The sequence below is a fragment of the Canis lupus genome, chromosome 38 (genome assembly GCF_011100685.1).
Source record: "Canis lupus familiaris isolate Mischka breed German Shepherd chromosome 38, alternate assembly UU_Cfam_GSD_1.0, whole genome shotgun sequence".
NCBI classification, from domain to species: domain Eukaryota; kingdom Metazoa; phylum Chordata; class Mammalia; order Carnivora; family Canidae; genus Canis; species Canis lupus.
The window spans coordinates 24179672-24196491 of record NC_049259.1 but is presented as its reverse complement, the minus strand read 5'-3'; the positions used below and the strand labels follow the sequence as shown (position 1 = coordinate 24196491).

Below are 16820 nucleotides of genomic sequence, written 5' to 3'. Positions count from 1 at the left end.
ATGTCCTTCCCCACAGATTCCCAGGAGCCGATCTCCTTCCGGATCATCCTGACCACATCCTTTTACAACAGTTCCTCGACGCAGAATCAAGGCTCAGCTTGGCTGGATGAGCTGCAGACTCACGGCTGGAACAACAAGACAGGAGCTTTCCGTTACCTGCAGCCTTGGTCTAAGGGCAACTTCAGCAACGAGGAGCTCCTGGAAGTGCAGAACTTATTCTACACATACACCATCCGATCCCCTTCCACATTTCATAACCACATCCGTGACTGGCACCTTGAATGTGAGTTCTGTTCCCTCGGGCTTGGGTGGCAGGTGGCAGGTGCGTGTGTGTCTCCCTGAGTTCCTTTCTTCCTCTAGGAAATGAGCTCCACCGGACTCTGAACCTCTTGTTTCTCTGCCGTATAAAGGTTCACACTCATCTGGGCAGAGGATGGAGCCAGACCCCGATTGTTGAAAAGATCCACATCTTCTGCTCCATCTCGCTCCTCTCATTGGCCACAGGCTGGGCTCTCCCGTCCCACTAGTTCTCCCACGACCACCCCTTTCCCTGGCCTCCAACCAGGCAGCTCTGGTCCTCGCTCTGTGACTGACTCCTTGATCTGTGTGCTTTTCTCCCCATCCTATCCCAGCAGCGATGTCTGTCTATGCGACCCTGTCACCTCCTGTGCTCCCTTCACCCTATCTAGCCCAGCTCTCTCGCCGAGCCCTTCCCTTTTTTATGCCCACATCCTTCATGTTTCTCCTCCAACTTTTGCTCCTTCCTCTATCAATCAGCTCTTCCTCTGCTTCTGGTGACCACCACTTCCCCTTGATGTGAGGCTCCCCTCAAACCAAACTGTGCTCCATTCCTTTCAATCCCCTGAACTTTCCCTCTGCTTCCACCATCCATGGCTTCCACTCGTCTCATGTCATCTCTTTCACTCCCGCTGTCCTATCACTCACATCTGTCTTCCCCAGATCCCTTTCAGATTCAGCTGGTATTAGGCTGTGATTCCCACTTTGGAGAAGCATCAGCAGGCTTCCTGCAGTTGGCTTATCAGGGATCTGATCTCCTGAGCTTCCAGAACACGTCATGGAGGCCATCTCCAGAGGGAGGAAGTAGGGCTCAGAAGGTCTGCAGTCTATTCAACCAGGACCATGTTTCCCATGAAATAGTACGCAAGCTCCTCAATGAGATCTGCCCCCGGATCTTGTTGAGTCTTCTTGATGCAGGGAAGGTGGATCTCCAGCGACAAGGTCAGTCCTGCTCCCTCTCTCCAAACTTTCTGTATCCTGCACTCAGAAATCTGTACTGTGCCCTCAAATTCAGAGTTATAGAGTCAAGAGGGAGAAGGGGTGATGGTGATGGGCTTCAAAGGCAGAAAAGTGTGTCTGTCTAACGTGATATGAGCACCTCCCCTCAGTCTGTGAATCCCTGTCCTGTCTCCCCAGTGAGGCCTGAGGCCTGGCTGTCCACTGGCCCCAGCCCCGGGTCTGGCCATCTGCGGCTGGTGTGCCACGTCTCCGGCTTCTACCCCAAGCCTGTTTGGGTGATGTGGATGCGGGGCGAGCAGGAGCAGACAGGCTCCCAGCGAGGTGACGTCCTGCCCCATGCTGATGGCACGTGGTACCTTCAGGTGTCCTTGGATGTGAAAGCCAAGGAGGCAGCTGGCCTGTCCTGCCGTGTGAGACACAGCAGTCTAGGAGGCCAGGACATGGTCCTCCACTGGGGTGAGGAAGAGCTGAGGCCAGGCTGGGCAAAATGGTAAATGGTCATCCATCACAGCTGGGAGCCTGATGAAACATTTGTTCTGGTGGCTCCAGACCAAAGTGGACTAAAATACTCAGTAATCCAGAAATGGAAGAGCTGAGGGTGGGGGTCCTGCACATGTGGGAGGATGTGGAGGGTTAGGTGAAGTGTCCATCTCTGAGGAGGGATGGGAGAAGGGAAAGGGGGAAGGGCAGTTGGTCAAGGAGAGGGTGACAGGAGTGGAGAGGAGCAGGGAGGTGCAGTTCAACCCGGGGTGGACGGGAAATGACACCCTCTGTGCCCAACCCCACAGAGCAGCCCCCTTCCATGGGCTTGGTCTTCCTGGTGGTGATCGTGCCCCTGGTGCTCCTGGCAGGCCTGGTGTGGTGGCTCTGGAAACGCTGGTGAGTCTCTGGAGCCCCCTTCCTGCTCTTTCCCACGTGTCTCTCCACCTTTCCCTGTGTCCTCAGCCCTCCTGCCACCTGTGCCCTTCCCCCCTGCAGCCTCCCCTCCACCTGCTGCAGAGAGCCTCCTCCTATTTCCTCCAGGAAAGCCCATTAGAGGCCTCAGTGGAAGGACTTCCCTTCGGAGCAGGATCCCAGCAGCCCAGGCTCCAGCACTTACCTAAACCCAGCTCAGCGCTGATGTCCTGGCCACTCCCCGTGCACAACTCTGTGTTCATTTCTTCTTAATGATCAGTTGTCAATATAAGCTAAGCATAATTTAGTGAGTTTTGTTGTTCTGACTTAGTCCTGGAATTTAAATCTCAAATTTATCTCTGAATGGAATGAAGTTCCAGCACCTACATGGATCGAGAGACATCAAATGTCATGTCCTCCAGAGGGCCCTCCCTGCTTCACAAGTAGAAGCCGTCTCTGCCTGTTGAGAATCTCTACCCCCTTTTCCTGACCTTTTGTAAAACTGTGTTTCCCAGCCCACTCCTCATTACTTCCAGTTATGTTCCTTTTCTCCTCTAATATTAGGATTCTTTTTTTTAAATAATAAATTTATTTTTTATTGGTGTTCAATTTGCCAACATACAGAATAACACCCAGTGCAATATTAGGATTCTTAAGAACTAAGTCCATGTCTTTTTAGTATTTGTATTCTTGGCGAGGTGTCTCACTACATGGCATATGTCCTCAGTAAAAATCTGTGTTGACTCTATCCCACAGTTATACGTTTTTCTTCTTTTGCTTCTTGACATGTTTATGGTAGTTGGGATGTTTGATAATCTTCCTGTTAAAAGTTGTCTCCTGGCCTAGGGAACTCACACTCCTCTGGGTCTTTGCTGATGTATCTGAGCCCTTGAGGAGAAACAGTTTTGGCTGTGACCATTCCAGTTATTTAACTGCAGACACTTATGGGAGTGTGGCCTGTTGCCTATTTCTTGTGGTTGATGGCAGGGGAATGAGATGCTCATTCTTTTCCTGGATGATAAGGTCAGGGCAAGAAACGTGAAAGAAGTACAACCCATTTTTCTGCACCAGAGAATCAAGCCCGAAGATGAAAGCTGCCTCCAAGAAGGCTGAGAAATTGTATAGATGAAGTTTTGCATAAATATCAAATCATTCTGAATACCCCAGAAATCAACCTGAGGCCTGTAGAAAAGTGCACAGCTAGGGCAGTGAAGAGGGCACATCATGGAAGGTAGGATGTCCAGAACTGTGATTTGGAAGATATATGGATTGTGAGTGCTGTGGAGTGGAGGGAACCCTGGTCAAAGACAGAGGAGAGAGAGAGAGAGAGAGAAAGAAAGAGAGAGAGAGAGAGAGAGAGAGATCAGAAGATCACACAAGGAAAACAGTTCTCCAAAGCCAATGACTGGAAAAACAAGAGGGGCTGATTTTCATGAGTTTTTACAACCAGTCGACTCAAAGACTGGATGGAGTTTTAGAGGTCTCACCACTCAGACACGTAGGAATATATTTTGCCTATAGATCAAGGTGGTGGCTGCACCCACAGGAACAAAGGAATAAAGGGATGAGAGCTGAAGAAGGTAAGGTGGCTGAGTCAGCCAAGGTCCCTAAATGATCCTAACTGAGTCTGTAATGTGTACAGATTTGCCCTAGATGAGCTGCCGCTGGAAGATTTCCTTACATTGGAAATGGGAACCTCAGAGAGACAGAGTGGGAAAGAGGAGAAAAAGGTATTTTTCACCCTCATATGCGTGGACCGTCTGACCTGCTTGCTGTCAGACTTTCAAACCGACCTGGAGAGCTGCACTGGCCAGACATGTTCAGTTGTCTGGGAATTACCAGGGGTAGGTTGCAGAAAGGCCAAAAGGCAAAAGGAGAGGGATAGAAGGATCCCTCTGAAGGGCAAGAGGGTAAAATCCGTCACCCTTTGGGCAAGGGAGGTCTGCTGGTTCCTCCAGTGGCTTCGGATATTCACCAAGAAGTGACCTTGGCTACAGGTCATCAGTTCTCCAAGAAGTAACTGGAGTTAGTCCATTAAGGGCAAGTCTCAAGAAATTCCGAGAGAATCTGGCGAGAGCCCAGAGCCAGCCAGGTCTTCTCATTCAGGCCACCACATCTGGGCTGATCCAATAGGGTGGAGGGCAGTGGCACAAGAGATAGAATTAACAAAGAAGATAGAAATTTATTGAATAAACTGTCAAGGAGCTGTGGGCAGGACAATAATGGAGTGACTGGGAGGAGGCAGTGAGGGGCAGCTGCAGTTAAGGGGAAGGTGAGCAGGTATGAGACCATAAGGAGTTTTCCCTTGTTGGTACCTGGTCTGGGTGTAACTAACCCATTGGTCAGCTAAGGCTAATGGGTGTTTTGAGGTGGGTCACCTAATGGGCCTATTTATATTCACCAGGAGGTACAGGGTCACTGTGGGCTCTCCTACCTTGCTTAGGTTTCTGTTGCTCAGGTTCATTGCCTAAAAGTGGCCTGTATACATATCCTGTTGCCTGGGGGGACTTTGTATTTCCCTAGATTTTGGGTTAACAAGTTGCCCTGGTTCTTCAGCTGCCTGATGGATTCAAGAAAAGTGATGCTGATTATCCAGCTTTTGGTAATCTTCAGTATGGGTGTGATTTCCTCCTAGCTTTCTATGTTCCAATCCATACTTTCTAAAAAATATTTCCTTCCTTTCATTAGACTGAGATTATTTACGGTTATTGGTCAACTAAGAAGTAACCAGGTAAATAGCCCAAACACATATATCCAGATGATATAAAGCATAACAACATATTGAGGAGCCTTTAAATACTTAGGAACACCATGAAAGAGGAAGGTCAGTTGTCCAGCATAGGCCAGCTCACGATTAAACAGAATGGAACATTTCATTAGGAACAGTAAGAAGGGAATCTGGATCTGTGAATCCAGAATGCTACTTAATCCACTTGGTACAAATTCTCAGTGGTTTCTTACTTCAAATAATGGAAGATTTGCAGTAGGACTCTGTGTGTGAACTTCTTGATCATTAGCACACGCTTGTGTCCTAAAGGAACCAGTGTAAGATTCTCATTTCCTCAAATAGGGTTAAAACTAGTGTTTGCTGATCCTTAATGGCAAAAAGTAGTGATAAAGGAGAATTTTAAAACCAACAAAAGAAAAGAAGACATGCAAGGGAAAGCCATGAAGCTGATTTTTCAGCAGAAACTTTGCAGGCTAGAAAAAAATGGCATGATGTATTCAAAGTACTGAAAGGAAAAACTGCAGCCAAAATTACTCTAGCCACCAAGACTGTCATTCAGGATAGAAGGAGGGATAAAGAGTTTCTCAGACGCTTAAGTGTTAAAGGAATTCATGACCACTAACCCAACACTGCAAGAAATGTTAAAGGGGACTCTGAGTGGAAACCAAAGATCAAAAGGAAAGGAAGCATAAAAGCAATAAAAATAAGGATATTCGTAAACGTCAGTTAAGGGACTCACAAAATAAAAGGTTGTAAACTATGACAAAATATACCTAAAACATATGTGAGGGTCAGGAAAGGAATAAAAGGTGCGTAAAGTGACCTTAACTTGATACTGACTGCTATATACAAAAGCTGTTCCATACAAACCGATTAATAACTAGAAATTGAAAATTAGTAATATGTATGTAAAAATTCAAGAGACATAATCCACATATATCACTGAAGAAGCCAACTAACCATTGGAGAAAAGAGCAAAAAAAGAGAAAAGAACAGAGAACTACAAATAGAGTCATAGAACAAGTAACAAGGGGACAATAAGTACATACCAATCAATAATTGCATTGAATGTAAATGGATTAAATGCTCCAATCAAAAGACATAGGGTGATGGGATGGATAAAAAAGCAAGATCCATCTATATGCTGCCTACAAGAGACTCATTTCAGACCTAAAGGCACATGAGATTCAACTGAAGGGGTGGAGAAACATTTATCAAGCAAATGGCTTTGAACTGAAAGCCAAGATAGCAATGCTTCTATCCTACACGATGGACTTTACCAGAAAGACTAACATGAGGCAAAGAAGGACTCTATATAATAATAAAGGGAACAGTCCAACAAGAAGATATAATAAAGGTAAATATTTATGTGCCTAACATGGGAGCGCTCAAAAACCGGTAACAAACACGAAGGAGGTAATCCATAGTAATGCAATAATAGTAGGGGACTTTAATTCCCCACTTGCATTGGTAAACAGATCATCCAAGCAGAAAATTAACAAAGAAACAATCACCTTGAGTGATGCATTGAGCCGGATAGATAAATGATATTTCAGACCATTCCATCCTAAAACAGCAGACTACACATTCTGATATTTCTATGCACTAATAGTGAAGCAGCATAAAGAGAAATTAGGAATATTGACCAATTTCAATTGCACCAAAAGTAATGCAATACCTAGGAATACAGTTATCCAAAGAATTGAAAGATTTGGATTCTGAAAACTATAAAACATTGATGAAAACATTGAAAGGGACACAAAGAAATGGAAAGACATTCCATGTTCATGGATTGGAAGAAGAAATATTGCTGACATATCCATACTCCCCAAAGGAATCTACAGATTTTTGTAATCCCTTGAAACTATCAATAGCATTTTTTCACAAAGCTAGAGCAAACAACCGTAAACTTTGTATGGAACCACAAAATAATCTGAATGGTAAAGCAATCTAAAAAGAAAAATAAAGCTGAAGGAGTCATAATTCCAGATTTCAAGTTATACGAAAAAGCTGCAGTAATCAAATATTATAGTACTGACATAAAAGTAGACGCATAGATCCATGGAACAGAGGAGAGAGCCCATAAACAAACCCATGATTTTATGGTCAATTAAACTTTGACAAAGGAGGCAAGAATATACAATGGGAAATAGAAAGTCTCTTCAACAAATGATGTTGGGAAAACTGGATACTAAATGCAAAAGAATGAAACGGGATGACTTTTTTATACCAGACAGAAAAATAAATTCAAAGTGGATTAAGGACCTAAATGTGATACTTAAAGCCATAAAATCCTAGAAGAGAGCACAGACATTAAGGTCTCAGACATTAGCATCATTTTTCCAGATATGTCTCCAGAGGTGAAAGAAACAAAAGCAAAAATGAACTATTGGGAATATATCAAAATAAAATTCTTTTGTACAGAAAGAAGAATCAATAAAGCTAAAGGCGATCACTGAATGTCAGTAGGTATTTCCTAATTACATACTCAATAAAGGGCTACTATCCAAAATATATAAAAATCTTGTACAACTCAACACCACAAGAACAAATATAAGGAAAAAAATGGGTAGAAGACATGAATAAACATTTCCCTAAAGAAGACACCCAGATGGCCAACAGACACAGGAAAAAAGGCTCAACGTCACTCATCACCAGGGAAATGCAAATCAAAACCACAATGAGATATCACCCCACACCTGTCACATTGGTTGAATTCAAAAGTACACAAGAAACAAGTGTTGTAGAGGGAGTGGAGCAAAGGGAATTCTTGTGCACTGTTGGTGGGAACGTAGACCGGTGCAGCCATGGTGGAAAACAGTGCGGTGGGTCCTCAAAGAATTAAAAACAGGGCAGCCCGGGTGGCTCAGCGGTTTAGCACCGCCTTCGGCCCAGGGTGTGATCCTGGAGACCCACACCCTGGGATCGAGTTCCACGTCGGGCTCCCTGCATGGAGCCTGCTTCTCCCTCTGCGTGTGTCTCTCATGAATAAATGAATAAAATAAAAAAAATTAAAAACAGAATTATCATCTGATTCAGTAATTCTACTATTGACTATTCACTCAAACAAAGTAACAGCACTAAATGAAAAGAAACATGCACCTCAATGTTACTCCAGCATTATTTACCGTAGTCAATGTATGGAACCAGCCCAGGTGTCCATAGAGAGATGAACACGGAAGAAAGAAAAAGGTGTGGTATCCATGCTCAATGGAATATTACTCAGCCATAAAAATGACTGAAGTCTTGCCATTTGCACCAACATGGATGGAGCTAGAGAGTATGATGGTGAGTGAAATAATCAGAGAAAGATTAATGCCATATGATATCTTCATACCTGGAATTTTTTTAAAAAAATTATTTATTTTTTTCATGAGAGACACAGAGAGAGGGGCAGAGACACAGGCAGAGGGAGAAGCAGGCTCCATGCAGGGAACCCGACATGGGACTTGATCCTGGACCTCGGGGTCACGACCTGGGCCAAAAGCAGATGCTCAACCGCTGAGCCTCCCAGTGGCCCCCTGCATATGAGGAATTGAAGAAACAAAGAAAAGTAACAGAAATAAATGACAAAGTTAAAAACAGACTGCTATCTATAGAGAACACACTTCTGGTTCCCCGAGGAGAGGGGAGTGGGGATGGGGAATAGGTAAAGGGGAGCAGGGTTGCTCCCACACTGAAGAGCACGGATAATATATAGAATTGCTGAACCCCTGTACTGCACACCTGAAACTAATCGAACACAGTATGTAAGCCATCTTGAATCCTAAAATAGACGAAATGAACAAGGGAAAAGGAATTCGGCCCCCCCAAATTTATACTTCCTGGTCTACGTGTTTTTCTTCCCTAAAAACTCTTTGAATACAGTGCCTGCCCTGTGCACACTGTACCTTCACGAGGGCAGCACAGCGCTTGGGTCCAGGCAGGTGCTAAGGGACTGGTGGTGAGTGAATATGTACTAATGCCAGTCAGATGGAGGGGGAACTCTTCAGATGTTTCCATGTCCTGTGGTCTCTGTGATGCCTGCTGGTTCCTCCCAAAGAATAATGGAGGACTGGGGGTTGCTGAGGCTGCTACAATCATGGGGAATCTGGACAAGCAAATAGAGCATCTGTTGAAATAAACCCTTGGGCCCTAATGGCACCTTGGTCCAGACCAAGTCCCCAGATCTGGTTTAATCCCTAACCAACTGCAGTTCCCACCTCCCCCAGAGAGGGAAGTCTTCACCATCAGTGAGGGATTCTCTGGTTTGGCCCAGGGAGGTTCTCTGTCACATGGGCCCTCTCCATCAACACGGAGGGGAGGTCATCCGCATGGTTAGACCCCCTGCTCTCCCCGTTAAGGGTAAGGGACCTTCCCTGGAACACTCCTTTCTCTTCTCTCACCAACTTCCTTCCTATGAAAACCCTCCATTTGCACCACAGCTCAGAGCTCCCTTTACCTGCCAGGTGGGAGGCTGCCCCATTCTTGAATCACTTAATAAAACCAGGTGGATCTCTGAATTGAATTCTTTGGTTGGTTTTTTGGCACAAGCAGTGAGAAGTCAGAGATGTGAAGGAGCTGGGTGGGGGTGGGACGGGGACAGAAATACCTGGGGGGGGTAGTGTCACAGGGCAGGAGGGACAGAGGGACAGCAGGTCCAGGGCTGGTGCTGGGAGCTGGGTGTTTTCCTGGGTTACTGTCTGGGTGAGAAGAAAGGGCTGAGAGGTGGGGCCACTATTCCAGGCCACACAGGACTTGTTCTGTAGCATCTGAATCAGGGGGCGGGGGCAGGGGCAGGATGGACGCTGGTGACAGGGAGAAGCTGGAGGCCAGAGGGGAGGCAGAGCACGAGGGGAAGTGAGACTGAGTAGGTGTCCAGGGCTGAGGGAGGAGCACATTTGCATTGTGGCAGAGACTCAGGGAAGGGTTGTGTGTGAAGAGGAAGTCAGAGGAGAGGGGCTGGGAGGGGGTCTGTGTATGAGGACAGACGTCAAAGAGCCACTTTGCAAGAGAAAGAACATCTGCAAACACGATGCTCTTCCTGCAACTTGTGCTGTTGGCGGTTCTCCTCCTGGGGGGTGACAGCGAAGATGGTGAGAGCTCGGGTCCTGCCCAGTGGGCGCACGTGTGTGTGTGTGTGTGTGTGTGTGTGTGTGTACATGTGCTTTGGAGTCTACCTGTTCCTGTGTGTCTCTGTGCATTTCCCTCAGTCTGTGTGTCTGTAAGTCTGTGTGTCTGTTATGTGTGTCCATGTGCTTGTGTGCATTCGAGTACGTGTATATGTACGTGTGTACCGGTGCCTGTCTGGTGTCCGTGCACATGTGTGGGTAAGTGTCTGGGTGTCTCTAGTGTAGATGTGCATATGTGGGTGCGCATGTGTGATCCCTGTGTGGTTGTGTGTGTGCAATTGTCTCTGTGTGTGTGCTCGGGTGGTGTGGGTTCCCGGCACAGACCTGGGCAGGCAGAGAGCCAGCTGGGTCCTTCCCAAGCATCCCCGGCCCCAGAGCCCTGTGCTCTCCTGAAGGATGGGTGCGAGGCTCGGGCTCAGGGGCAGCACGTGTCTCCTGAGTCGACTACGGTTTCTCTGTCCTGCAGATTTAGGGTCCCGTCCCCGGCACCTTAGTCTCCACTCCCTTTCCTTCTCCAGGCCTTGCACTCTCAAAGCTTATGTCCTTCCCCACAGATTCCCAGGAGCCGATCTCCTTCCGGATCATCCTGACCACATCCTTTTACAACAGTTCCTTGACGCAGAATCAAGGCTCAGCTTGGCTGGATGAGCTGCAGACTCACGGCTGGAACAACAAGACAGGAGCTTTCCGTTACCTGCAGCCTTGGTCTAAGGGCAACTTCAGCAACGAGGAGCTCCTGGAAGTGCAGAACTTATTCTACACATACACCATCCGATCCCCTTCCACATTTCATAACCACATCCGTGACTGGCACCTTGAATGTGAGTTCTGTTCCCTCGGGCTTGGGTGGCAGGTGGCAGGTGCGTGTGTGTCTCCCTGAGTTCCTTCTTCCTCTAGGAAATGAGCTCCACCGGACTCTGAACCTCTTGTTTCTCTGCCGTATAAAGGTTCACACTCATCTGGGCAGAGGATGGAGCCAGACCCCGATTGTTGAAAAGATCCACATCTTCTGCTCCATCTCGCTCCTCTCATTGGCCACAGGCTGGGCTCTCCCGTCCCACTAGTTCTCCCACGACCACCCCTTTCCCTGGCCTCCAACCAGGCAGCTCTGGTCCTCGCTCTGTGACTGACTCCTTGATCTGTGTGCTTTTCTCCCCATCCTATCCCAGCAGCGATGTCTGTCTATGTGACCCTGTCACCCCCTGTGCTCCCTTCACCCTCGGTTGTTTCTAGCCCAGTTTTCCCGCCGAGCCCTTCCTTTTTTTATGCCACATCCTTCATGTTTCTCCTCCAACTTTTGCTCCTTCCTCTATCAATCAGCTCTTCCTCTGCTTCGGTGACCACCACTTCCCCTTGATGTGAGGCTCCCCTCAAACCCAACTGTGCTCCATTCCTTTCAATCCCCTGAACTTTCCCTCTGCTTCCACCATCCATGGCTTCCACTCGTCTCATGTCATCTCTTTCACTCCCGCTGTCCTATCACTCACATCTGTCTTCCCCAGATCCCTTTCAGATTCAGCTGGTATTAGGCTGTGATTCCCACTTTGGAGAAGCATCAGCAGGCTTCCTGCAGTTGGCTTATCAGGGATCTGATCTCCTGAGCTTCCAGAACACGTCATGGAGGCCATCTCCAGAGGGAGGAAGTAGGGCTCAGAAGATCTGCAGTCTTTTCATTGAATACCATGTTTTCAGTGAAATAGTCCACAAGCTCCTCTTTGACTCCTGCCCCCGGTTCCTGTTGGGTCTTCTCGATGCAGGGAAAGCATATCTCCAGCGTAAAGGTCAGTCCTTCACCCTCCCTCCAAGATTCTGCATCCTGCACTCAGAAATTTGTACCAGTCTCTCAAATTCAGAGTGAGATGGAGTCAGGAGGGAGAGGGGTGATGGTGATGGGCTTCAAGAGGCGGAAAGTTGTGTCTGTAAGGTGATGTGAGCACCTCCCCTCAGTCTGTGAATCCCTGTCCTGTTTCCGCAGTGAGGCCCGAGGCCTGGCTGTCCGCTGGCTCCAGCCCCGGGCCTGGCCATCTGCGGCTGGTGTGCCACGTCTCCGGCTTCTACCCCAAGCCTGTGTGGGTGTCGTGGATGCGGGGCGAGCAGGAGCAGCAGGGCACATTGTATAGCGATATTTTGCCCAATACCGATGGGACGTGGTACCTTCAGGTGTCCTTGGATGTGAAATCCAAGGAGGCAGCTGGCCTGTCCTGCCGTGTGAGACACAGCAGTCTAGGAGGACAGGACATGGTCCTCCACTGGGGTGAGGAAGAGTTGGGTCCGGCTGGGAAAGGGGCACGGGGTCTTTCAGCAGAGTTGGGGAGCCTGATGAAAAATTTAGGTTGCTAGTGATTCTAGTCCCCAAAATTAAAATATCTGTATCCCAAGAAATGGAAGAGCTGAGGATGAGGGTCCTGCAAATGTGGGAGGATGCGGAGGGTTAGGTGGAGTGTCCATCTCTGAGGAGGGATGGGAGAAGTGAAAGGAGGAAGGGCGGTCAGTCAGGAAGAGGGTGACAGGGGCAGAAAGGTCGTGGGAGGTGCAGTTCACCCTCTGTGCCCAACCCCACAGAGCAGCCCCACTCCATGGGCTTGGTCTTACTGGTGGTGATCGTGCCCCTGGTGCTCCTGGTAGGCCTGGCGTGGTGGCTCTGGAAGCGCTGGTGAGTCCCTGGAGCCCCCTTCCTGCTCTTTCCCAAGTGTCTCCCCACTTTTCCGTGTGTCCTCAGCCCTCCTGCGGCCCGTGCCCTCCCCCCTGCAGCCTCCCCTCCACCTGCTGCAGGGGGCCTCCTCCTTGTTCCTCCAGGAAAGCCCACTGGAGACCTCAGTGTACGGACTTCCCTTCGGAGCAGGAACCCAGCAGCCCAGGCTCCAGCACTTACCTAAACCCAGCTCAGCACTGACGTCCTGGCCACTCCCTGTGGCCAACTCTTCCTTAGTCCTCCCTATTGACCGGTTCTCAGTGTCAGCTCAGCATGATTCAGGGGGATTTATTGTTCTGACTTGGTTCTGGAACTTAAATTTCAAAATTTAACTCAGCATAACCTGATGTCACAGCAACCTCATGGGTCACAGACATCATATCCTCCAGTGAGTCATCCTTTCCACCAGTGAGCCAGCCCTGAGTCAGAAGTGAGGCCGTCTCTGCCTGGCGACAATTGCCACCACCTTTTCCCTCACTTTGACAATTCTATTCCTGACCCCCATCACTTGTTGCCCCCATCAGGCCCTTTTCCCTTCTAATTCTTAGGATTCTTGAGAGCAAAGTCCATGTCTTTTTAATATTTGCATCCTTGGCAAGGAGCCTCAGCTACAGGGAAAATGTCCTCAGTAATAAAAACCTGCGTTAAATTCATGTTAAATTCTTAGATTTTTCTTCCTACCATGTTTGTAGTAACTGAGATGTTTGATCCTCTTCTTTTTTTGTGGGGGGGGGGGGGGGTTTGATCCTCTTCTTGTTAGAAGTCTTGTCACCTGGCCAGGGGACTCACACTTTCTCTGTTCCTGTTGACACCTCCAGGTCTCTATGTAGAAACAATTTTTCTATTAAGATTTGTATTATTTAACTACATAAACCTTTTGGATGGATTGTTTTTCCAAGTATTCTGAATCAAGTAGAACGGTAGGATTCAGGTTCTTTTTTTTTTTCTTTTAACCATTTTATTTATTTATTTTATTTTTTGTATGATTTTTTTATTGGAGTTCGATTTGCTTACATATAACATAACACCCAGTGCTCATCTCGTCCAGTGCCCCCCTTGGTGCCCGTCACCCAGTCACCCCATCCCCCCCCCACCTTCTGCCCCTTCCACCACCCCTTGTTCCTTTCCCAGAGTTAGGAGTCTCTCATGTTCGGCCTCCCTCTCTGATATTTCCCAAAAAACATCAAAAACCTGAATCCTGAGAGAAAATGAGTGGGGAAAATGAGGATTCAGGTTTTTAATGTTTGTTGGGCTCAAGGCACCAGAAGACCTACCACTCTGGGTATTTTAAAAATAAAAGGTCAGCTGACTTCCTGAATGACAATTTGCATTTTAGCAAAATCAGCAGTTGATTCGCAGGTGCATAAACATGATGATGCCTGAGAAGGAGCAGGGCAAGTATGTCCTGAAGGGAAAGGAGATGCTCCAGGAAAGAGAACAGGAATGCTGTGGTCAGGGATGAGAGGGGACCCAGCAAGGTGAAAGCACACAGCGCCTTCTCGCATTCCTGGGCGCTGTGTCACAGCCGCTGAGGACCTGGAGTCAGCGGCACTGAGCCAGTGCTCCTGGGGCAATGCAGGGTTCGGGTCCTGGGACCTCTGCTCACAGCACCTGCCACCTGCTGACTACGCAGCTTGGTTTCAGGTGTGCCTGTATGAAGACAGCCTCTTGGGGGCACCTCGTTTGAGCGGTTGAGCGGCTGCCTTTGGCTCAGGTGATAATCTCAGGGGTCCTGGGATGGAATAATAATAATAATAATCCAGGTTCCTGCTGAGCAGGAGATCCGATTGTCCCTCTCCCTCTGCTCCTTCCCCTGTTTGTGCTCTGCCACTTAAATAAATAAAAAATCTTTTTAACAAATAAAGACAGCGTCTTTAATACATATATATTTGTAAACTATATATTGAAATTCCAGCTCAGAAGTGTCTAACATTTCTAGGCTTGGGTACTGTGACCACCAGCGTCTTGCAGCCCCACAACCGTGCTACCCAGGATGGTTTTAGAAAAAAAAAACAAACAAGAAACGGTCACCGTCTCATGGATCCATGAGCATAACCCCTTTCCCCCCTTTTCCCTTGGGGTCACCATAGCGTCCCAGATGATACTTCAGCACTTTCTGTAGTGGCTCCACATAGTCGTCGTGAATGTCTATTCCTTTTCCTGGATTTACGGCATTGGTGAGTCATTACTCATTACTCATTACCATGGTACCTCATGACCCACGAGTCTGCATCGGGACCTCAGTGAGCCTTACTCACTTACAGGGTTTGTGTCTGCGAGGCACATTCCCCCCTTCTTACACTTAGGAACACCCGTTAGCCCTGCGGCTCTGGGCTTCAGAACGGTTTTAAACTGTGAAATCACCTAGAAAGAGCTCATCAATGCAGAAACTGTGGCACCAAATGGACCATGACTAGGACATGTGTTAACAGTGTAGGAATTAGCACGGGAAGGCAGAGGGGTGCCTGGTCCTGCCTCAGCTGGGATCACCCAAGGTGGGGGACACCTGTTAGGCTCCTCTAGGTATCTGTGAATGGCGCCGAGTGCATGTCTGGGGCTACAAATCAACGTCAGCAGGTAGGTCCATCAGCACAGAGTCCATGAATAATGAAGATGGACCCTTTGTGACTGGTGGCCCCACGGCAGTGCAAGTGGAGACATCCACAGCCTGCCTTCAGTTACTTTAGGTTTCATTAATTAACTCAACAAACCATTCTCAAGTCCTGGCCAGGCAGCGGGGATATTCTGAGTGTCAAGTCGTGGGGAGGAAAAGGTCTTCCCTGTTTCTGAGCTTGAAATTTTTGCTTTTCCTGATCTCATTATGGTTTTCATTGTTGTTTCTAAACCAGTTTGTTAGTCAGCGACTTATTTGCATTGAACTAGGAGACAGAGACTTAGTTCTAATTTGTTTAGGGGCTGAGAGAGGAGGCCAGGGTAGGAGAACTCCCAGAGGGACACGTGCATGTTCTCAAATGTCTCAAATGTCTACATGTGTAGACATTTCTGGAAAATAACGTTGAGGTGGGAGAAGAGGAGAAGATGAAAATATGGGAAGGGGGGAGAACACATCACAGGACTTCTGCAACATTCTTGCCTGGATCAGGCTGCTTGGCTGTTTCCCAAAGTTCAGTCCACCTTGCTCCCCTCGCATGGGCACCATGTGGTTTGGGTTGGTTGGATCCACCCTCATGGGTATCCCTGGGCTCTGATCATCCTGAGACCATCAGGAGAAAGCATCCTTGACAATGAGACAGGCTGGAGGATTGACAGGTAGCTTCCAGGTCAGGCCAATCACCGGACAGGTGTCACTTGTCCTGACTCAGAGTGATAGTTCAGGGCCAGGCACCTGCTCCAGGTGGCACAGGACACACGAATCCTGATTCCTATGAATATTAAAGAGGAAAAAAATGCCCTTTATTGGCCTGGAGTATGGGTATGGGTATGAAGGGTCAGGGTATGAAGCCTGAGACAAGTACAATCCATTTCTCAGCACCAGAGAAGCAAGCCTGAGGATGAAGCCTGCCTGCAAGAAGGCAGAGAAATTATACACATGACATTTGCCAAGAAGGTCGATCCCAAGTGTTCTCACCACAAGAAATAAAAACAAAAGAAAAGAAAAAAGAAAAGTTCTGGGAGTGAGGTGGTGGCCTGGTTGAGGGCATGATATCACCACGTACATATACACCAAACTTCCAGTGGTTATTTCAGTCTATGTTTTTAGGAGAAATGTCAATTAAACTGCTCAAACATGTGATGAATACTATATAAAATATTAATTTTCATGATCTGCTTCAATGGAGGTTTTCTGGACCAATCCTGCATTTTCCTTCTGAAATGCTGCACGCCTCACGGGAGGCAGGGCAGGTATGGACGTGAGCATGCAGGTGCGGCTTCCTGGATGCTCCATGTGCACCAGGCTCCTGGGATCTTCAGGCCAGCCTCTCTGAGAAGTCGTTGGAAGACTTTCTCAGGAGGACCTCCGTTCATGTGGTGTCACAGGCTCTGTTGCACCTGTTAGAGCTGGTGAGGGCCCCCATGGCCCGAAGTGGCCCCCACCTTCCTCCCTGGGTGGCTGGAAAGCTGCACGCTGTCCACAGGTATAGTTTTCAGGTGTCATCATCCTCCAGTGAGTCTGAAA

At 47.9% G+C, this 16820-nt stretch overlaps 1 protein-coding gene across 1 annotated transcript in view; it reads left to right on the top strand.

Annotated features, from left to right (window-relative positions):
* The window catches only part of CD1A8 (CD1a8 protein), a gene marked incomplete at its 3' end in the record, with an annotated part of 123877 nt that extends 111080 nt beyond the window's left edge, over positions 1 to 12797 (top strand). Inside the window, 5 exon segments of the mRNA NM_001128838.1 lie at positions 17 to 283; positions 961 to 1239; positions 1435 to 1713; positions 2046 to 2136; positions 12787 to 12797. Coding sequence (NP_001122310.1) covers positions 17 to 283; positions 961 to 1239; positions 1435 to 1713; positions 2046 to 2136; positions 12787 to 12797 — 927 coding nt within the window.
* Between the last annotated feature and the right edge of the window lie 4023 nt (positions 12798 to 16820).